Below are 17,459 nucleotides of genomic sequence, written 5' to 3'. Positions count from 1 at the left end.
GCGAGGTAAGAGACTTGGTCTCTCAGGCTGAAGTAAAAGGCCGGGGCTGCTGTGCCAGTTTTCAGGCTTCCCTCTGACCTTGCACAGCCCTCACAGCCGCCACATACCTCAAGTACTTTGCTCTATCTTAGTGCATTCAGTCTGTGCAGCTGGTTATGAGTGTGGAGTGCGACGCTCGCACTGGGGAAAAAATCATCTTGCTTTCACATGTGTTTGCCGTTAAAGAGCAATTTCTTTTGCGTTATGTGATTAAAAAAAAAAAGTGAATTTGCTAATAACTGGGACAAGTGCGGATCTCTTTACGGAAATTCCCAGTCGACATCTCCCTTCCAGGGAAATTGCGGTCTCTTGTGTTCCTCTGCACGAATGTTAGCGCTTCACTGAGACAAAGATGAGTTTGTGCAACGGCACAAAGCTGTAGAGCCACCGAGAATCCATTCGCCACACTGTGTTGAATAACTTTGGGGGAAAAAAACCCAACAACAACAGTTTTATGATTGCCTGTCATGCCATTGCAGATTATTGGAAACATGAACACATAAGGCAAAATATTACACAAAACAGACATCAAACAGGTTTATAAAACATTTGGATAACAAAAAAACGGTAATCACGCCAGGCCACTCACTGCAGTCTGGTGTAAAACATGAAGATCTGAAACCTTTGATATTGTATGCTATGACTTGCAAAATAACACTCTGTGACATAGGAAATTTTAAAGATTTAGTGACTGAAAGGGAGAGGAAATATATACAGTAGTATCAACAAGATGTTTCACATCATATCCTCAAATATACACTGCTTTTTGGTCACATTAACTACTCGGACTGACACAGGACTGCACATGACTTTGCTTCTCCTACTCTAAATGAGGCTTAGTAATTACAGAACAAATTACCTGTAAGAATACACTTTCACTGCGATCGAAAAATGTAATAATGGCATCTTTCAATACATTTTCTAACGTGAATATAAATATATATACATTGTATCCCTGCTTTTTAGTGGGTTTCTTCTCACCATGGTCATGCCAAGGACTAGCGGAGTGATGAAGTAGATGGGGGGCTGGCTGTGACCGTGCCGCAGCTCATGGAACGTGTAGAAGAGGTCCGTCCAACACACAATCCATAACACCAAGCCAAAGGCCTGAGTGCAGATGGAGACACCAAAGGATGATTAGAAGGTGATGGTCACCAACACCATACGCAGGCATACACTATGTACTATGTTTTTTGTTTCATTCAATCACTCTAGGGATGTTAACAATTAATCGATTATTGATTAATTGTCGATTAAGAATTTAATCGATTAAATTGAATTGGTCGCAATTAATTGAACATTTTTTACACGGGTAGTTAATATGATTACAGCATTGTAGTTGTTTCACTGTTTTATAATGTAAAAATCGCTGCTTTTTAATTAACCGTTAATAGATCGATAAGGTCAATCAACAATTAATGAATTAATCCATAACTTGCATCCCTAATACACTCATTAATTAATTCAATGCCAGTCTGTCTTTCTCTCTCAAATGAGAACCACTTAGTCGGGTGTCCCATCCGTACTCTCAAAGGGGATTAAGGTTGTTGCAAGTATTTGATCAGTTGAAAAAAAAAAACTGTCGTGAAAGTACAACTTAAAATACTGCTTGCGTGAAAGCAGTGACTTTAAGTGCTTTGATTGTCATAGAGGAGCTTTTTCCAGAGTGTTCACATGAATGTAAACGCTCAGTGGTGGCCTAGTAGTTGACCACGTGATGGGAAGGTGGTGGTTTGGGTCCCCGGAGCAACAGGAGATTTGGGTGGGGGAAGCGGCCACTGCTTATCAGCGCCACTGAGGGGCCTTGAGCAAGACCCCACAAGCCCTGACCACTCCCTGGCCCTGGAGTGTGTACAGTGGTTAAGTTGAGGTACGAATAGGCTGATAACCAATTTCCTCTAGGGGATCAATAAAGTTACTGATTCACTCACGTAGCGTTGTGAGATGCAAAACAAAAAGCTTTGTTTGTTTGTGTAAATGTTCTTGTCACGCATAAAGTTCTGTTGTTTTCCAGCATTAATGAACAACACGGTATCGTGACCTCTCACCGTTTTGAACCTATTCATAATAGACATCATGATGTATCCTCTGCTGTTCCTCTTGAGGTAGAAGAGGTAGATGGGACTGACGGCCCAAAGGTAGATGCAGGGGATCCATGACAGGACAGAGAGCTGGAAACACTCTGGCAGGTCTGGCCTGTCTGTGTGAAGCGTCTGATTGGCCACCTGCAGGGACGACACGCAGGCAACAGGATGTCTTATCAAGCAGGCCAACGAGCAGCACGTACTGTATCTGAGCCCTCCGACTGACCGCCACAAGACTCTGAGAAACTAATTCACACTGCAGCCCCACCCGGCAGATGTTTCGGCACAAGTTGGTTATTGGAAAAGGCTGAGAAAAGATTTTTCACACATGAGAAACGTCTCTGACTTCCTCAGTGAAGGAATATGAACGAATGAAAGTTCCTGATATTTTACCACTAAAATGTGCTTCCTATTTATATACAAAACGGATCTCAGCATTTGTCCTAAAATCCTGACTTTTCTCATCATACCAATTTGTCCAATTTCCAATACACCAGCTTCACCACTAATAATAAGATAACAGGACAGACATCGTTGTCAAACACAGAATTGTAAACCTTTTAACAAGCTTTGAAGTTTCATTTCATAGTGTTAAAAACGGCAAAGGCATGAAAATTCCCGCACGCAGCTTTTTCTCATTTGTAACATGAAAGAACAAAGTTAGTCCAGTATATAATGACAAACTCCTCATATATGCTCCTTCTGTAAATACCCCAGCAATCAGGAAAACAAACAGTTGAGACATTGATTTTAAAAGGACTTGTTACAGTCAAACAGAAATGCCTCTGGATTCAAATGACCTTGTACATGAAGGAGCACGGCGCTTCGGAACATGTGGGACTTATCAACAATAATTATTCACTGAAGTGCACTTGATCCCCATCTGTACGTTTGATGAATTATGAATTCCTTTTTTGAATGTACAAACATCCAATATTACTCGCGTGAGACTGAATTCAAACACTTTAACAAAGGACACCTTACGATTATCTGTGATGCAAGTAACCTTGAAGCGTGTGAAGAAAAAGTGCCTGAGCATCCGTGCAAATCCAGCCTGCATGTATTTGATGGATGTGATAGGTTAAAAACTGGAAACCCATAGCCTGCCTGGTATGCGCAGGATTATGAAGACCATAGAACAGGAAAAAGATTAAACTGAGAGCTCTTTATAAAAATGAAACAGATCAGACACTCCATGGCAAAGTAATATAGACAATACAAGGAACCATATTGGGAAAAAGACCTTCTAGGGTGGCAGCAACATAGAAATTAGGTATCATAAACCTGATTGACGTTTAAAGCAAACTTGATAAGGGCCTTAATTGACTGGACCAACAAACTTCATCAAGCAGCAGCTAAATGAGAGAGAGTTTCACAATACGAGCCTCATTTCAAGGCTCCACACACTTGTTTTCCTTCCGATGGTATCATTTATTTATTCCACGAATGAGGAACAATGAGCGAGCCCTGCAGAGGGCATCCGGTGGTGAATGCTAAAGTAAACGCAAATCGTAGTCCAGCTCATTCCTGACACAACACTTATCGTGGGGGAGGGTCCTGAACAAACAGAGTTGTAGGGCCGCCCACCGACAGAACCAAGATAAACACAGCTGCCAACCTCCGGCCGCTCGTCACATATCACCACACCCATCAGCCGGAACACGTGCAACGTGGCCCCAGTGCAGTTGGAAGTCGGTTGGTGACGACAAATTCTTCATCGTGGGGTGGGGGTGTGTGTTTGGGTGCCTAATGGGCCGCTGTGGAGAGCCAGTCTCTTCTGCAGAACTTCTAAACGGTCAGGCTCTGCTGACCTGATGGTCTCAATAATCTTTTCTGACAACCCCCATGCAACGCACACAACCCTCACATTTCTTTAGTTCCTGCTACTATTTTTATTTCTGTTTAGGAAAACAAACTGTGATCAATGAATTCCAGATTTCTGACTCAAAAAAAACACTTTGGGTCACACTCAAACATCAGTAGCCTTTTTTTTTTTTTATTGCTGTTTAAAATTGGACAAGAACGTCTTTACCTCTAAATGAACCCAAAGCATTTAGGGCTAATGGACATGTCTAGCAGGCACATAGTGATGACATTGCAATGGTTTGGAAACACAAGCTGTACCAGCTGTCCCTTCTTTTTAGGCTTATAGGATCATGTAAACAAAAAGTGAATGGTAATGTAAATACTCTACGGAGTAAATGTTAAATCTGTGCTAAAAAAAACAAACAAAACAGGAAACGCCAACTGTAAAATCCCGAACCAGATAATGTCACAAATAATATATCTTCCTATGTATTATTCAGTGGCTTGGAAGCACATTAATAAGTGCCTTTATTTATCAACTAATTCCCTAATTATTATCAATCCAAATAATTTGTTTGATTTAACAACTTGTTTTTTCCAATTCAACAAACGATTCTCTCAATATGGTAACACATTGGGAACCAGATGCTATATTCAGAGAATGACTCACTGACTCGGAAGAAGAAGTTGCTGAACTGAGAGAACAAATTGTTGCAAAAGCCAGAGGATGACTTGCTGAACTGTGAGAATGAGCTTACATACAGCTTTTGGTATTAGACCTATAGAATAAACTCTGTGCACCCATTGTCAACCTTGGATCAGTCTATTGGAGGACAGACCTACTGTATAACTAAACACAGTCAATACTGGGCACTAAGAGTTTGAAATGAGCATTTGCTTGCGAAATGATGACTCAACTGATCTCTGGGACTCAAACTTACTTGGAATGTGTGCAAGAAGGTAAATCTTAAACGGTGTGGTATCTGCTCTGGATCCCAGAAGAATGTGTTTTTTTGTTTTTTTGTTTGTTTATTTATCATTTTAGGGTTGTTGTTTTTTCAGTGATTGGGGAACAACTTCGTCCTCATATTACAAGTGCTTTCCTGAACACTTGAAGGTGTTTAGTTTAGTAGTCATATACGACATGTACAGTTCTCCTTTTTGAAAAAAATGTAGAAAGATGGACTGGTTTCCATGTGCAACTACTTTCCCAAGAATGAATATGGAGTAACATGAGTAACAATTTTTTTTTTTTATCTAAATCTGGAATTTTGCCAGTAAATGTTAAAAAACAAAAACATCACCATTTAGGTTGTGAAACAGGTGCGACAGGACCACAAGATTGAATGGCAGTGTTGGTTCACATGTGTATCTTGTGCTTTGGGCGTGCTCAACACCACCCCTCCCAACACACACACACACACACACACACACACACACACACACACACACACACACACACACACACACACACACACACACACACACACACACAGCACTGTGTTGCCCTTAACCTGCAGAAACACAGCCCACCATTGCTGCTCAGCATGAAAAATAATGAAAAATGAATGTCAATATCCCAGCATTTAGTTATCTCAACTGCACGTTGGGTAAAAGGCCCCTGAGTAAACAGCTGGCTAAAAACTGACCACACCTGGCAGGGTTTCCTCATTCACTCTTATCCCGTTGACAAAGGCACCAACACAAAAGCTGCACAAAACCTGGCATAATGAGTTTCTCCCGTAGCGGCTCAACTGGAACACTCATGAGCAGGTATGGTGCAATTGTCTGCAGATATTTACACTCGTGTGCTTACCCAAAGGGGAATCTAAACTAATGGGTCCTGGATAAATGAGTGTAGTGTTTAACTGTGCAGTTTACACGTGGCAGATCTGTAAATATGTTGAAACACCAACAGGACTTTGTGTACTGTGATAAATGTTCCTTTACCCAATAACTTTAAAAATATCCCAGTTAATTTTTACTTTTGCACTACAAACTATATGTTAAACCTACAATATGTCTGAATTACAGATGGCACTACAATGTTGCAAATAACTTAGTTAAGTGAATATTTTCCGGTATTTCGTGGTAGGTAGGCGGGAACATGTGGAACCATTGTTACAGCATTCCGGGCTCCATCAAAGAGGTTTGGAAAACCGGCTCCAGGGAACCCATGAAAAACATCCCTTCGTTTTCTATCGCCACTTATCCTGAACTCAGGCTGGAGTCCATCCCAGCTGTCTTGTGGTGAAGGTTGGAGTTGCCAGTTAGCCTAATGTGCTCCTCTTTGGAATGACCGAGTGGACGCTGAATTACAGAAAGAGGAGAAAATCTATTCTTGAGACCATACTAAATGCAGAATGGCAGGGTTATTGCTCCATTTCAGAGGCCTTCGAGGCTTGCGTAACGACACTTGAAACCTGAAACCTCCTCAAGAGATGAGGTGAAAAGTGTGAGACCCACTGTGACGGCAACCAGCCCGTGCAGTCTTTCAAAGACTCCACTGGGCCTCCAGAAAGAGAAATGCCGAGAACAAATCCCTCAAAAAAGACAAAGAGACGAAACCTTCCCTCAACATAACGCCCCTGACATCACTCTGTGGACTCGTCGCATAGCAGCTGCTTATTGTCAAAGGACAGTTACCAAACCCGCGGGGATGTTCCGAACGCCAGGCTTCATCAACACAATTTGAAAACTGGCTGCTAAAAAAAATGTTGGGGCTCAATCGATTCAGAGCACTTATCAGGATTTTGCATCATATCAATTACTTGTAGTACTAACAATACTCAAATTGCTTATAATGTTACGAGATATGCAACACAACACTGTAGATGTTATCACTGGCGAGTTTCAATTAGATTGAAAAGATTTTGGCTTCCAACTACTTGAACAGCAGCATCTTCTGAAGCAAAACTGTTGCTGGAATCCATTTGGTGACACATTTCTGACTTATTAAATTATTGTTTTTGTCCTTGTGATACAGTTCAAAGATCTACTTCATCCACTGATTGGGTACTTTAACCAGACTTCACTTGGCAGGCTCCTCATGGCTGTTCCACAGTGACACGCTCCCTGAAAAAATGTGCTTAAGCTCACATTCCATTTACAGTCATCAGTTGTGTGTTACATGGTTGAACGTCGCCAAATGACAATCAGTAAAGGCATCTACTGACATAAAATGGAAAAGAAAATACACATATGTGTGGGCCAAGTTCTACAAAGTCGCGTCAGTGTTCAAGATAATAAATCTGCCAAAGGATTTTAGCTCATCATAGAAGGACGGGCATGGTGCCCATGATGGCATGGCCATGGGCATAGTGGTATAAATGATAGATGAGCTAGTGTGCTTTCTTAAGATGCTCCTCAAGCTTCCACCCTGGACCCAACATCCTATCTGTCCCGGCTATATATAGTGCATAAAGTCACTGACAGAGATTACGGTAACATAGCGGAGGTAAAGAACAGACTGAAGGAAAGCACAAAGCTCCTGTTGACTTCATTTTACACGTGTGGTGGTGTTTTTTTTTCATGGGAGAATTTCATGTGACGATACACTGGTTGGAATTTTATGGAGAATAAATTTCTTTCTGTCCTTATGACGGCAAACATTAATACTAAAGGCCAAATCTTAAAACACTGAGGTACATTCAGCATCTATTTTTGTTTCTAGTAAACTTTGTTTATTTCTCATTTGTCCTTAGTTTTAAGGTCATTTGAGATTTTTGTAGCCAAATATTTGTATTATGACAATTAGAATTCTTAGAATGGACACTAAGTTTAGACAGAACAGAAATCCAAAACAAATTAACAACATTGAAAACAAACCAAAGCACAGTGAGGGAGGGCAAACTAGGTCAACCAGTTAAATTTATGTACTTTAATTTAATTACCGCCAACTTTGACTGACAATTTTATTGTCAGATCGCAGTCAAACAATAAAAACCAAAGACAAAGGGAACAAATGCAACAGCACCTGAAAGGCCAACTTCAAAATTAGAGTGTAGCCAAAACTAAAGCCAGACATCTAGAATGAGAGTCACTGGCTGTGACCTGCAGTTCAAACTGTTATATTAAGTGTGTAAACATATTTTCAGTGTTAAGTCAAGCCTGTTGAGGTTATATACACTGACAAGACAATGACATGACATCCATTCATCCGGTCCTTGACACTGACAGTAAACACACCTTTGACACTGACAGTAACACAACCAGCAATGGAGACGCTTACAAGACAGCATGCAATATTTTAATTTGGACTCTGTCACTTTAAGTGAGGGCAGGGTTTTCATTGAGCCTACTGTGTCTATATCAGGCTAGGATAATGCTATTAGTAGCATCACATTTACCACCACAATTAGGACTACGGCAACCAACGTGGTGTTGAACCACAATCTGTGCACTTCCCCGACGTCAACAGGTGGACAGTTCAGGACAGCATCAATGCTGTTAATGAGTGAACTGTAAATTGCAGCCTCACGTAGACAACTGAGGTTTTGGAGATATAATTTCTCAAATCATGACGCAGGACAGTCAAAAAGACAGCTGTGTGTGTTTCAAGCACCCATAAGTGCTGTCAGTAGGCAGCTGAGTTTTCTTTAGCTGCTGCGGAAAAATTTGTAGAAAGTAGCAGTAAGTCAGATAAACCTCCTCAGCTTAACTTCAAAGATTGTACACTTACTTGAGGTGCATTTTGCCAAATTTCATCAACAGCAGATGATGGATGATGTCATGATGTCAACAGTTCTGATGGCAGACATACCTCCCAGAGGGGTCCCTTCCATGTAGATTGGGCCTGTTTGTGTGTTTTTGGGTATTTTTTATTTTGGTGTTTTTTTGCTTTTTGTGTTAGGACTGCAACATTGCTGCTTGTTGTGCCTGCTCCAGATGTCCACAAGCAAATAGGGTGACATGCCACAATAACAATCAACTGACCATGAGAAGAAGCACGATGACCTGACGTGTTCATTTCCTGTTTTTTTTTTTTTTTTGCTTGCCAAGTAGCGTTAGCATGCTGCCATCTACTTTAAAACTACAGATAAAACTATTGCAAGGAAAACTTGACAAACTGTAACTATAGTAAGTGTAAGTAACTGTTGATGCGCTGCATCTCAAATGCTCTAATAGCTATTAGTTCAATGAACATCATATCGGAACATACAACAATTCTAGATGAATGTAGGTTGTACATATTTTCCTTACATTTTCTAGTCGGTTTTAAGGTGAGAGAATTCACATTTCAGTAGATTGTCACTGAGTTGTATGTTGAACTGCCAAACTGATGAATGGTGCGAGAGGAAGGCTGACTGCAGGAGGACAGGAACTGCTGTCGGCCACATTTTGAGGCCACAGAAAAAAAAACAATAGAGCTGTTATTCTTGGATATGTGCTTTGTGGTCTTCATTGAGGACCAAGTTACAAAGGTGCAGTTAACCAAGAAGGTCGACGTTCGTTGAAAAGGAATAGTGTGGATTAAGAGAAAACTCAGTGGACAGGTTAATCAGAGTAAATGTAACCCTATTTAAGCGGCACACATCAAAGAGGAAGTGCCCCCTTCTTATAAGGAGGACTGAAAAAAAGGATGCAGGCCTCTTCAGACCAGTGGATCCTAATATGTAAGAGAGGTGTTAACTTTGTTCAGTTCAACTTTACTCTAAATCTTTTGCCAGTAGCTCCACTCCATTGGTCCAAATTAAAACGCATCATAAACCATAAACCATTAACTGACAAATACAGTGTGTTACGTATGCAAGTAATTCAACTAGTTCAGTAGAGCACATCCTGCCCTCTTTTACAACAGGGGGGAAAGTAGTGCTTGAATATTTAGGAACCGTGAAGGCATCTTAAGAGAAGAATTCCAATAATGTTGATGTTGAACAGCTTGGAAACAGGCCAAGTGCCTGTACAAAAAAGACACATGTATGTATGAATGTATAATGTGAAGTCCTCCAGCTCCATATACACTGAATCTCTTTGATCGTCTGTCTATAAAACCTCATTCCAGGAGACGTGACATGTCACTTTCCCTTTCCTATTAACTGACTAACAGTGCAGTGACTTCCTTCCTTACATCATTTTTAACAATTGTAGTTCCATCATTCAATTATTACAAAATTACAGCATTTCAGTATTTCATTAAGTGCAACCCAACTTCACCTGAACAGCCTGTTTAAATATATGAAAGTACCAAGTACTGTCACAAATAAGCAAAGTCAACTGATACGTTCTGATAAAAAATATTTGGCAAAGCACAGACTCTACAAATAGAAACTAACAGATTAAATATTAATGAGCTGATTACAGAAAGTTCACAAAACAATGTTATTCAGTTGAGGCTTGTCCAAAGCAAATGTTGTAACCTGGTGCCCACAAGCTGACTGACAGGCACATCACTGCTTGTTTGTTGTTTTTTTTTTGTTTTTTTTAACTATTTCACCGTAGCATTAATACATTCTGATGATGAACCGCTGATCGTCTCTGGATTTACTACTAACTTACTACTATTGACACTAGCAGACATTGTGACACTGACTTCTTGAGCAATAGCAACTTCCCTCGTTCTCTTTCCAATAAGCTGAAGTTCCATCTTGCACTTCTCAAAACAAACTAATATGACACAGCGTTTCTGGCTCAAGTGAACCATTTCAATCATTACCAGTGTCCATTCTGAGCTCAGTCCCACTTTCTGAGTTATTGGATATTAACCCACAGCAGGATGAAATATAAACAAGCCTGGGGGCAAGCAACAGATTGGGAAAAAAAAGCCACACCCTGATTGACTGCCTTTGTGTTGACACGGTGAATAAGAGCTAGAATGTATGTCCACAAAACTCCTTAAACAGTGTGGTGCGGTTAAATAAATAAATGCTTTATTAATAAATAAAAATACAAATCTTAACTATTTTATTATTATTTTAGTCACATTTAGTATTACTATTACTTGTATTGTAGTTGTTTATTTATTTAAGGTGCAGTTCGCGCAACATGTAAATGACATTCAGCAAAAGCATCCACCCACCTGATGAAACATTTGCATGCACTAATGATTTGCATTGTATACTATAGAGTCGAGTGTAAGCAACACATCATAGTAAGTCATGGGTGGGTTTTTCTTTTTAAACATAAAACCCATACTTTTAACGTTGATTAATTAGACTGACGGTTACATTTTTTTTATTATTATTATCGAATTGAATTTATATACAGTGCACTTCATTTTTACCTGTACATAAACAAAAAGGATATGCAGACAACCATATATAAATTAATTAATAATAGTGCCACAATGTCTACAGAATAGAGTCAGGCATTTTTAGCATTGAATCTCAGGCGTAGAACTCAGACAGCAATATAAAGTCTGAATATTTGCTTTGCACCAAATATAAGTATATGTAACCTCGACAATGTAGTAAAACACATTGATTGAAAACACTGACGCCGTAGGTCATGAGCCATTTACTGCACTTACAAAAAGCTGTATATCAGTGCTGACATTTTTACGTGATTGTTCAATCCTCCTGCAAACAGTCCCAGGTGGTAGCATTTACATTCTACTTATCAGGCCATCTCACTGTGGGAAACAGTGAGGGAGAGACAAAAGTCACTGTCACACATGTTAAATTCAAAAGGATCTTCAATGACTCTTGAGTTCCACCATGACAACAGCAGGACATGTCAAGTTGGGTCAACTGAGAGCTGAGGGACCTGGAAGAGGCATCTTTAATGTTGAACTCAGGAGGTTTAAGAAACACAGAACTTGGAAATATTTAGCGTTAAAGACCAGTGCAATACTAATCGACAACATTTAAGGCCTCTCAAAAAATTTTTTTTTACAAACACCGACATTACAAAGAAAATCTTTTGCCGGGTCCTCGCCAGGTTTAGCGTACACAGCTGAGTTCTCTGGGATTACAACTGCCTCACGATTGTTTGAAGCGGATCTTAACAGCAGCAACTTGTTCAAGTCACCTCAGATGGCCTTGTAGACAATATTGGGTCAGTGGAAAATCCGGTACATGTTCTAAAACCATTGGGAAACAACAAGCAGCCTTAAAGCTCTCGAATTGGCTGCACTTTGGGTTTTTTGCCAGTAAAAAGGGGGCCAACAGCTTTCCAACCCAAGTTATGCAGCACGCTTATTATCAGGGTTTTACGGGGAAAATGTTATCTTCGGCCTAAACTGTTGGAAAAGAGCCGCAACAACGCTTTGACATGGTTCAAATACTTGACGCGATGATGCGGAGATACTGCAGAGCCACAGAACAAGAAGATCCAGCGTTCGTACTCCAAATATGTTGCTTTCATCAAGGCAGTAATGGAGTAGCAATACTTGCACATGCCACAGATGTGTCTGGTGGACGCACTGGAATACCCCCAAATGATGCTGCACTGTACTGTACTGTACCGGACCACAGACCACCTAACCACGACAGACATTAGTTTTAGGTTTAGGGTTAGGTGAACGCTAAAAAAACATCTGGTTAATTTAGGTAATGAGATAATAACCTGCACAGAATCCTGTCTTTATAGAGCATTAAAGCAAACAAAACACAAGTTATTAAACCCCATGAACGCATGTCAAACAAAGTAACAAGGTCCATGTCAATGTCTGAGCAACTATGGACAACAAGTTCCTCTTTTGAGACACATTGGCTGTACACCTCAGCTGTGGAAAGAACCAGACAAAGCCACACTACAGCTGAATCTTATCACACGAGGAGGTCATGACCTTAGAGTGGCCAAATCTATTGGTCTACTCTGTGTTTATGGGAATCTGTCTGGGCAGATTTTTTTTTCCTTAGGATATTCATTTGCATTGACTGTGCGGTCATACTTGTACTGCTAATCGGGTTTATCATATGTAATCTCAAAGATAAAATTATAAGTTATACTCACATCCGCTTATTTACATTTATGATGCCCTTAACATTTAAATCATGTCAGCCATCAAAATAATCTAAGAGGGGTCCGTACGTTCAAGTGTGTTTCCACTGACTGACTGACAAGAGGTAGAGCCGCTGTTCACACAACCAGTGACACACAAGTCCGTTTCAGCCCTACCCCACTGTTTTACACACTCACGTTTTGGGTGTAGTCTGTCCCAATTCTATAGGAGATAAAGGAGTACGGTGATATGGCAATATGGCTCTTGACACTTCAAACAGGGCTGTAAGAGATTTTCTACACAAATCAATTGCTACAGCAACAGAGGTTACAAATTCAATGTTTTTTTCCATTGCTAATTATTTTTAAATGAAGAACATCAGTTCAGTTTTGTCTTAGTTCAACATTATTTCAGTGTCTTACAGTCATTGTCTCTATAAAGCCAACGCAAAGAATCAATTGCTAGTTATACATCAAGGCTAGTTCCTTTGTGCAAGACAGTTGGGTGTTTTAGCAAATTTTAATGATTTCTTTCAAAAGGTGTCCAAATTATGAAGTGTAGAATTTAACCACTATCCCTTGCGAGGCCAAGAAGTGATAGAAAAGGGTCAAAATCAGAAATGGGACTGGCTCAATGTTAACTGCAAACTAATAATTCCCGAGGAAAAATCCACTACAACAGTGTAACAATTACATAAGAGCACAGCAACAGCAGAGTACTACGTAGACACCTAAATCCAGAAGGAAACTTTGTGTGCGCCAGTGAGTACACACATGTAAAAACACATGTATGGCTGATCCCATTCATAAGCCATGAGTAGGCAGTCAAAGAGGGATTTGTTCCTCCTTACCCTTGCATTCGAGGCGCATTCGTAAAATGTAAATGATAGATTACTGAGACAGGTGTTCAATATGGTATTAAAGTATCACGCATTACACAAAACCTACTTGACTCAAGTGTCTCAAGCATGCCCATTAACTCCATGGATTTGAGAAAAGACCCTACTTTCATACTATTGTGCCACTGTTGATTTAGAAAGTGTGCTTTAAAGCATGCAGCTCTGGAAACCACTGCTTTGCCAGGTATAGTAAGATAGTAAGTTAATACCTCTCTCAGGTCACAGCCAAAAGTGATGCAATAAGCATTTTAACATCACATAAATGCTATGTGTTGTATCCTAAGACAGTGTCTCGGCCATCGCTGGCGTCTAGAAGGAAAAGTTAATCTGAAAATGGGTTCATGGGACCATTTAAATCTTTACAAATGGACTGTGCAAGTAAGTAAATCATTTAAATAGAAATACACAACCCTTCTATAAAATCTGACCGATGAACGAGGAAATGTGTAAACGGTCGTTCTGTCCCCAGTAAAACACCCTTTTCCTCTTGAAAGTCTTCTTCTGTTTTTGTATTATTCATAGACACAGAGATGTTCCCACCAGCAGCAGCAGCAGCAGCAGCAGCAGCAGCAGCACACACACACACACACGGCGTGAGTTTCCAAAAGGGAAACACGCTAAAGTGCCGTCAGCCTCGCAGCGTTATCACCGTGTTGCTGCTCCAACCAACCGAGACCTACTTTCCGACTCCGAGATAACTTCACGGAACTGACCGTGTCGACCGTAAACACTACAATAACCGCAATATAAATCTCTGCGAAGGCGTTGTTGCACCGGGTTGCCCTCTCTCTCTCTCTCTCTCTCTCTCTCTCTCTCTCTCTCTCTCTCTCTCTCTCTCTCTCTCTCTCTCTCTCTCTCTCTCTCTCTCTCTCTCTCTCTCTCTCTCTCTCACTCTCACTCTGGGTGAAATAAAGAGACGACGTCCGACTTGTTTAGGCAGCGTCCCTATTGATGTGCGAGACATCAATTGGGAGCTTGTTAACGCGGCAAATGCTATTAAGTGTGTGGTGGGGGGGTGGGGGGTTGTTAATAATAGTTGTCCGCCGACGCTGCTGGCCTTGTGTACAGCGACTACCTGAGAGGAAAACAAAAGCCGCTAATGACATAACGTTATACAAGCACGCCAGGTGATACAAAGAAAGGAGACGCCAAACAGAGTTACGAAATAAATAACGCGTCGGTCCGGACGAGGCTGGCGACTGGACTTACCCAGAAGGGGAGTTCTGGTCCGCACAGCTTCTCCATCTCCGTCGCGGCGGGACACCGACAGCCACGGGAGAGCTAACTATCTCCTCTTACAGGTCGAGCCCTTCCTAGCCGACCAGCGTCACTGTTGCTTTAGCGTTGAAACCACCCCTGCTATCAGTCACATGCCGCAAAGACCGGCCAACTTCAAGTCTCTATGGGTCTGCTTTTTTTTTTTTTTCTTGTCTCGCACCGGACTTTTTGGTCACACAAACGTGGACCGGGTGGCCTGCGCCAGGACGCGGTTCACCTCTTCCGCCGCGCGGAGACACGATGTCAGGCGGAGATGGCCAAGAGGAATTATTCCGCCGAAAGGACGTTGCAGCTCGGAGGCGGAGCTTCCGCGCCCTGGGCCCCGCCCCCTTTCCTGTATCTCGCATAAGCGTGAGAAGAAGGGTGACTCTACTTGAAAGTTGCACAGTCATGCTTAGGTAAATTTGATAGTTTCAATTTAGCTCAGATTACTCAATTTGGAATCACGTCACTTGCAAGTGCACGCCCTAGTTCCCCAAGCCGTACACGCCATCTACACGAGTGCACCCTTTCTCTTTGTCGCTGTTCCGTAGAGCAAATTTTTCTTCAGTAAAGGGCAAACCCTCCCTTCACACGTTCCAGTCTTGCTCTGCAGGGTAGTCCTGTTGTGCTGGGCAATCTTGTTTTAAAGATCACTCTCACTGAGTTAAAATGAATGTTTCTTATGCTATTTTTTAAATAACTATTATTGCTGTTGCTGTACATCAAATGGGCACACAAACACCCAATCAAGCAATAGACCTTTAACAGCAATGAACGGCGAATGAAGCATAAACCACAGAGCCAAAATATCTAAATATCTTCTATTAAGGCACAGGCCAACTTGTTCATACACTCATCTAACAGAGATATTTACTGTCTATTTTCTAAACCAGGTGCCTGTTTGACTGATGTATCACTTAAAAGTGTTAAAGCCACAGCATTTAAGACACTTGAATTACAGGCTGGATTTATTTTCCAGGGTGTTGTCTCATTGAAAGTCATTCTAAGTAGTTTAGATTGCCCTCAAGAAGTATTTGTGAGTTTGTTTGGCTTGTAAATTAGAATTGCTTTTATTTTTCCTCAAGTGCTCAAGTGAAGCAACATTCATCTCTACTTAAATTTCACCAAAGTGCCAAATTTTGCTGTGGTATACTTCAGCCTAACACAAGCCATTACTCCCACAGTAATATAAAAGGATATTTCAGCTACAGTCATTGATTCAAGTGATCCAAGGATTTCTTCTCAGGCATGGTTAGAGACAGCTCTACAATGCGGCATTTCATAACCCAGGAGATCATGGTGGGATACAACAGCCTTTAGGGATCAAGTGTCAAATTGCTTACAGGCCCACACTAATGATAGTCTATGCTCTGGCTTAAAGGTGAGAGAACGACGAGAAAGAGCATTGTGTCTGCCTGTAATATCCTCCCTATACTGACAAACACACTAGTGTCGGACAGTGGTTGCGCATTATTTGGTATTGTATGTATTTCACTACAATATCACACCACTAACTTAAGATTTTTGAATGATTTGTAGTTTAAAAAATAGATTTAATATGAATATTTTAGGCACACAATATACACAATGTTTTAGATGTGTCAATACAGGATCAGAAGGACCATTTTCATTTATGTCAGTTTTTCATGTCAACACAAGTCTATTGTAGGTAAAGAGTGTGCTGTCACTTTTCTTAAAGGCTTTCAACAGTCTCTGAGTCTGTTGAATAATTTTCCAACTTACATTTAAGTGTGGGTTGACTCTTTCTAGACAAGAAATAAACATTGTTGTTTTTTTGTTTTTTTGTTTTTTTTGTTTTTTACAGCAGTCACTCAATAACACACAGTCCTGATCTGTGGGTAGGGGGGGAAATCAATTCTTGTTCCTGTTCCTACAGTCCCATGCCCAGCTGTGAGCAGTGATTATAGACGTGTTTCATTAACACCAGAGGTAATGAGTAATGATTAAGTGCTTTTTAGCGGATCTCCAATAGCTTTAAGCTTTTATTTGCCCATTTTATATCTCTTCATACAATAAACACATACTCCTCACCTCAATGGTTGGGTGGAGGTCTGCACTTGACTTGTTATGATATGCTTTACTCCTTTGCAATGTGTTTGCAATCTGCTGCATCGGCAAAGTGTGAATATCCTGCTGAACACCTCTTTATTTGCACTTCGATTTTTTTTGTTCTTTTTGATCAATAGGTCTTGTGAAACTAATGATTACCTTACTCACACATTTTATGTGTACTTAGTAGTCTTATCTGCTCTCTTAAACAAATAGTGCATTTCAAAAACAAGCAAGAGACCTTCAACTTTGAAGTTCTTCTGAACTGGATTGAGGTGTGCTTTTTCTTCTTAGTTGTCTGAAGTTCTTGTGGTTTATCTCTTAGCAAAACACTTGACAAAACAGAGCATACGTGATCCAAGTCATCTAACGAAAGGTCAGTCCACACAAGAGGAAAGCTTTTGGTTTCATTGCCATC

At 40.7% G+C, this 17,459-nt stretch overlaps 1 protein-coding gene across 2 annotated transcripts in view; it reads right to left on the bottom strand.

Moving 5' to 3' along the window:
• Nucleotides 1-15,250, bottom strand: part of abcc3 (ATP-binding cassette, sub-family C (CFTR/MRP), member 3) — a 43,624-nt gene extending 28,374 nt beyond the window's left edge. The window contains exons 1-3 of one of the 2 annotated variants that reach the window (XM_076033754.1): nt 14,921-15,250; nt 2,088-2,264; nt 1,021-1,146 (exon numbers count right to left, since the gene is read on the bottom strand). In XM_076033754.1, the coding sequence (XP_075889869.1) occupies nt 1,021-1,146; nt 2,088-2,264; nt 14,921-14,956 (339 nt within the window). In that variant the 5' untranslated portion in view covers nt 14,957-15,250. The remainder of the gene's footprint in view (nt 1-1,020; nt 1,147-2,087; nt 2,265-14,920) is intronic. The other variant, XM_076033755.1, reaches the window with a different exon arrangement.
• Nucleotides 15,251-17,459: the final 2,209 nt, after the last annotated feature.

The sequence above is a fragment of the Nelusetta ayraudi genome, unplaced genomic scaffold (assembly GCF_046127955.1).
Source record: "Nelusetta ayraudi isolate G7.1 ecotype Tasmania unplaced genomic scaffold, CSIRO-AGI_Nayr_v1 ptg000042l, whole genome shotgun sequence".
In the NCBI taxonomy this organism is placed as follows: Eukaryota; Metazoa; Chordata; class Actinopteri; order Tetraodontiformes; family Monacanthidae; genus Nelusetta; species Nelusetta ayraudi.
The sequence above is the reverse complement of the archived record's forward strand: the minus strand, read 5'-3'. Positions and strand labels throughout refer to the sequence as shown.